This window comes from Thalassophryne amazonica, chromosome 10 (assembly GCF_902500255.1).
Source record: "Thalassophryne amazonica chromosome 10, fThaAma1.1, whole genome shotgun sequence".
Lineage (NCBI taxonomy): Eukaryota > Metazoa > Chordata > Actinopteri > Batrachoidiformes > Batrachoididae > Thalassophryne > Thalassophryne amazonica.
This window is the reverse complement of record NC_047112.1, coordinates 86006330-86012445: the sequence shown is the minus strand read 5'-3', so window position 1 is coordinate 86012445 and position 6116 is coordinate 86006330. Positions and strand designations below refer to the sequence as shown.

At 42.1% G+C, this 6116-nt stretch overlaps 1 protein-coding gene across 1 annotated transcript in view; it reads right to left on the bottom strand.

The window, feature by feature from the left end:
* Positions 1 to 2715: 2715 nt before the first annotated feature.
* Positions 2716 to 6116, bottom strand: part of prrc2c (proline-rich coiled-coil 2C) — a 75613-nt gene continuing 72212 nt past the window's right edge. The window contains exons 32-34 of the mRNA XM_034180412.1: positions 4939 to 5065; positions 4581 to 4823; positions 2716 to 4457 (exon numbers count right to left, since the gene is read on the bottom strand). Of these exons, the coding sequence (XP_034036303.1) occupies positions 4200 to 4457; positions 4581 to 4823; positions 4939 to 5065 (628 nt within the window). The 3' untranslated portion in view covers positions 2716 to 4199. The remainder of the gene's footprint in view (positions 4458 to 4580; positions 4824 to 4938; positions 5066 to 6116) is intronic.

Below are 6116 nucleotides of genomic sequence, written 5' to 3'. Positions count from 1 at the left end.
ACACTATAAGAAATCAAGAAAAAAAGATTGTGGCAGTCAGTAACAGTTACTTTTTTTAGACCAAGCAGAGGAAAAAAATATGGACTCACTCAATTCTGAGGAATAAATTATGGAATCACCATGTAAATTTTCATCCCCCAAACTAACACCTGCATCAAATCACATCTGCTTGTTAGTCTGCATCTAAAAAGGAGTGATCACACCTTGGAGAGCTATTGCACTAAGTGGACTGACATGAATCATGGCTCCAACACGAGAGATGTCAATTGAAACAAAGGAGAGGATTATCAAACTCTTAAAAGAGGGTAAATCATCACGCAATGTTGCAAAAGATGTTGGTTGTTCACAGTCAGCTGTGTCTAAACTCTGGACCAAATACAAACAACATGGGAAGGTTGTTAAAGGCAAACATACTGGTAGACCAAGGAAGACATCAAAGCGTCGACAGAAAACTTAAAGCAATATGTCTCAAAAATTGAAAATGCACAACAAAACAAATGAGGAACGAATGGGAGGAAACTGGAGTCAACGTCTGTGACCGAACTGTAAGAAACCGCCTAAAGAAAATGGGATTTACATACTGAAAAGCTAAACGAAAGCCATCATTAACACCTAAACAGAAAAAAACAAGGTTACAATGGGCTAAGGAAAAGCAATCGTGGACTGTGGATGACTGGATGAAAGTCATATTCAGTGATGAATCTCGAATCTGCATTGGGCAAGGTGATGATGCTGGAACTTTTGTTTGGTACCGTTCCAATGAGATTTATAAAGATGACTGCCTGAAGAGAACATGTAAATTTCCACAGTCATTGATGATATGGGGCTGCATGTCAGGTAAAGGCACTGGGGAGATGGCTGTCATTACATCATCAATAAATGCACAAGTTTACGTTGATTTTTGGACACTTTTCTGATGTTTGGGGATGATGAAATCATTTTTCAAGATGATAATACATCATGCCATAGAGCAAAAACTGAAAACATTCCTTGCAAAAAGACACATAGGGTCAATTTCATGACATAGGATCAATGTCAACGAGAACATCTGATTTGATGCAGGTGTTAGTTTTGGGGATGGAAATTTACAGGGTGATTCCATAATTTATTCCTCAGAATTGAGTGATCCCATATTTTTTTCCTATGCTTGGTCTAAAAAAGTAACCGTTACTGACTACCACAATCTTTTTTCTTGATTTCTTATAGTGTTTCTTAAAGCCAGAAAGTTGCCATTTGAAATGACTTTAGTTTTGTGTCATGTCTGTGATCTGCTTTTTCCTACAAAATTAAACAGAATGAACATCCTCCGAGGCCGGTGATTCCATAATTTTTGCCAGGGGTTGTATTCTCGATTTGCCTTCACTACTACTGAGTAGTCTTCTATAATATTCTTTAACTGCTAGAACTGTCCAGAATTTTCTAGAAGTTTCCAAAATTATCTAGAAATAAAGAAACTTTTAGAACTTTCCAGAATGTAAAATAAATAAATAAACTCAAAGTTTGTGCTGAATGTAGTCATTTTTCCATAGACAGACATAAGCAGTTGAAATATAACACTTCGAAGCCAGGAACAAAAATTGTTACACAGTGTTATGATTCTTATTGTAATGTATTCTATGCATTAGGGTGCAACATTTCCCCCCTTTTTTCAAAGAGCTCTGAAAATCATCTTGTCCCTAGGTTTATTTTGTTACATTACAGCACAAATTCCAGCAAAATCAAAATATATTTAAGGTAACCACAAAGGCTTTGGAATTTTTCAAAAACCATCATAAAACATAAATGACTAAAAAAATTTTTTTTCAAAGGATTGTGAATATCCACTTTATTGTTTACATTGTCTCAACACAATAGCAAAGACATTTCCTCTCCAAATTTGTAGTCCATGACAATTTTTGTAACAAACAGAATGATACTGAAAGTTGTTTTTTCCCCCAGATGTTCCAATAGGCAGACTACACTGTATTTTATTTGATCATATATGCCACTAGTCTACCATCAATTAGGAAAATTCCAAACTTAAATTAGCGGAGACTAACTTCACTGTGATCCCCTAAACATTAACAAAATCATCTCAAACTTCACAATTGTTATTTTCTGGAACAGCAGGGACATAGAAATCTATGACTAAGGGTGAAAATGATGCACCTTAATATACATCACAGAGTGCAAACTTGTAACTGGTCAGGAAAAAAAATCCTGTATGGTATCTGATCTTGTAGAATTCCATATTTGTGCTCTGAGTACATTTGTACAGCCTGCAAATGTTTTAGAGGATTATTTTTGTACTGTTTGATGTATGAACTTGTTTTCCTGTTAAGATATATTTGAAGCTTGATTGATAAAAGTGCATTTCATATTTCGATGTCATATCACAGTGACTGACACAAAATATTACTTGGGTTAAAAAAGAAAAATACAGGAGTGCAGTACACTCCACACTGTATTAGATTTACTAGCCACTTACAAAGCATGTGTTGAAATATTGCATGGAACTGTAGAGTCTAGTGTTCAAATTTATGTAATAAACATTTTGATAACAATGGTCCACGTGGTCAACCCAGAAACAACATGGGTCTGGTCCCATTTCCAGGGACGTAGTGAAGTCTTACATTGCCTCCTGGTGGTAAATTGTCACAACTGGATTTTGAGAACAAAAATGATACAAAGGTAAATGCAGTAACATGAGGGGGAACAGAACAAGCACCACTGAAAGAGATCTGAACAGTATATTATTTTATTAGTTTCTGTAACCAAACTGAGAATGTAAATAAGACCATACATATTTTAATACAGCGATGAAACCCCTGTACAAGGAGAAAGAAAAAAACAAAAAAACCCTCCCTCATCCATCCTTAAAAACAAGGACTCTTCTCCATCCCCAGGGTGCACGCTGCTGCACGGTTCTCAGAGCCTTGCTGTCACCATAACGCTGAAATAAGAGCGTTGTGGGCGGGTCAGTTAGTGGAGGCGAGACAGACAGAAAACAGCACCGATTCCTCTAATCAGTACAGACAAAACAATGTGTCCTGACAAAACTCCTCAGAACCTGAAGTTTCTCATTCTGTCCTGTTCCTATTGCCCTCTGTGTGAGGGGACACACTTTTACTTTATTTTAAATTCCACGGTTTCGACTCCTCACCATTTCTACTTCTCTAAGCAGCCCTGTTCTGCTATATTCTAGCTACGGGCACTGGTAGCAGCATGTCTGGGTGCCTTACAGTGATGTGTGTGCATGAGACGGCGTGACTAGTTGTGAAAGCAGTGAAAGTACGTGTGGCCAGACAGCTGGAAGTAGCGATCGGTTCGTTAAAAATCCTGCAAGTGCACTGTGAGAGCTGTGGAGTCATACAGGCCATGTGTCTGCTCTGCTTATCCTTTGGCTCCAGGAGGCTCCCTCCGGCTGCCGGCTTTGCCCCGTTTTGAAGAGCAAACATCAGCGTGCTCAGACAGCAGAAGGCAGCAAGGACCCAAAGGCTCACCGGTAATCAAAACGCCAACCAATGCAACCCTATGCTGCTGCTGCTTCACATTTTCATTCTGGTAAAACAAAAACCGCGACAGTCGAACTCACATCTCCGTTTCAGAACTACAGATGAAACCACTGAGTGTGCGTTTGACGACTGAGTACATTCTCACGTGCACAGACGCTTTTTGCACATTTGGACGGGAGCTCGGGCAACATATAAACTTCTACTAATAAATGATATTTTAACACAGAATTTATCAGACTACGGAAACAAAACCGATTCAGCCTTTCATCAATAAACATGGGTCTCCTATCAACTGTGTGATTCTATTATAATTTTTTAGTGGGGGGGGGGGGTTACCCAAAATAAAGAGCTAAAGAAACAAAGAAACTCGGCAGCAAATCTTGGAGTTTCTCTCTTAAACTCTGAATCTACATCACTGTAGATGAAACTTTATCATCGAAATGTGGAAGAAAAAAAAAAAAAAAAAAAATCCCAAATCAAACTGTCCACCTGAAGTGGAACAAGAAAACGGAAGAAAGTAGAGGATAAAGTTATACGCCGGGCCATGCCGACTCACTACCATTTGTGTTTCTAGCCAACCCATCCTCGCCCCCCGCACCATCCTCCAGGGCTAATATGAGGGGGTGACTGAGTGAATGGGAACAGATTCTCTCTCATCCTCTCTTCCCTCCTTTCTTATTGTCATCGGCGGAGCGTGCCGGCTCCTTACTTGCCCTCTTCCTGTTTGATGGCCTGTGGTTTGATGGGGCCAGTCCGTATGGGCTTGGCCATGGAGACGGGGGGGTTGTCTGGCTCAGGGCGCTCGCTCACTGACTGGTGGTTTGGGGTCGAGGTGTCGAGTGGAGGCTTCACCCCCTGGTCAAGGCGAGATGTTTTGCTGACTTGCGGTGCCTTCAGTTGTTGCTGTTGCTGCTCAGAGAAGAACTTGTGAGTGGACTGGAGCACCTCAGCTCGCTGCTTTGCCTAGATCAGGGACAAAGCACAAACCAGGTCAGTCACACCTCCAGTCACTGCATGAAGATCTAAACCAGTGCTTTGAGAAGACAGAGGCATGTGATCTGCAGGTAAATTAAAGTGGCACCAGACCTTGAGGTCCTGCTCTGCCTTTAGAGCTGCAGGCGTCCCTCTGGGTGCGAGGGGAGGACCAGAGGGCCCTCGGGGTGGGTGCTGGCTGTGCTGTGGGTGCTGGGGCCGGGGGTGAGGCATTAGGCCACCGCCCACATTGGGTGACATAGGAGGACCCATGGGAGAGCGCTGGACACCTCCCGCAAATGAGTTAGCATGAGGCGGTCGCACCAGAGGCGAAACGATGTTTGGCTGAGACAACATCTGAAACCACAAGAATCAGTCAATCATCCATTTGTTCACCAGCTCAACACGTCTGGTTTCTTTCCGGCCGTCCCGTCTGTGTAATAAATAAGGATACAAGCATCGTGTGTCCAACCTGTGAGCTGAACTGGCCGGGGAAGTGCTGTGCCATTCTCATGCCTGCAGAGCTGGGCTGGAACTGCTTCTGGTACAAGACGCTGTTCATCTTACTGGACTGGCTGCTTGGGGACGTAGAGCTCGCCCTGCAGTCAGACAAAATAACCACACACACACTCAATCTACGCTAGATGGCATGATGGCGCTACAACAGATCACTGACTGATAACTCCAGATAACAGGATCCCACAAACTCAACAACTGACATCTGATGTTACACTACACCTGCTGCTGTGTCCTAAATCATGACTTTATGCCAGTTTGTAAAGGTGATAAACGTTTTTACAATGTAGCGCTCTGAAGTGTGATGATGCATATCTGTGACAACATGCTGGTTCTAGCGTGTCTCTTCAAAATTAATGTTTTGTATTTTGAAACCCAATCTGGGCATAACGTTTTTTTATCCGTTAATATAGCAGTGATGGATTAAACAAATAAGGTCCCTTATTAATATGCATCAACTGATGTGGTCATCCAGGACCCAAGGAGCTTCTGTGGCATGTATGCAGCAAAGTGAAGTACCAGTGCATGCTGCCAGACTTGCTTGTTTCTCAGTCTGGCAACAGAATTTGAATTTGTTCACACCCAGAGTGCGACTATAACGCACAAACCACTTCAGAACGATATTTCTATGTACAGTATATCATCCTTCTCACACACCGTCATGCCACCAAAATGTCCCAAGGACCTTCAGCAGGGGTCTTCAACTCCAGTCCTCGAGGGCCGATGTCCTGCACCTTTTAGATGTGTCCCTGGTCCAACATACCTGAGTCAAATGGCTGAATTATCTCCTCAGTGACCAGTCAAGTTCTCCAGAGTGCTGCTAATGACCTCATTAATTGACTCAGGTGTGTTGAAACAATGACATCTAAAAGTTGCAGGACACTGGCCCTCAAGGACTGGAGTTGAGGACCCCAGATCTACACCTTCAACTAGCTGCATGGGAAAAAATGGCAAGTGGAATTGCAAAACTGAGGTAGGAGATATGGAACAGGACATGAGCCATGACCATAGATTTATTTCATTTCAAGTATTATGCCAGATGCCCTTCCTAACACAAATCCAGCTGTGTGAGGAGAACAGTACACACACACACACACACATATACATACATATACATATACACATATACATACA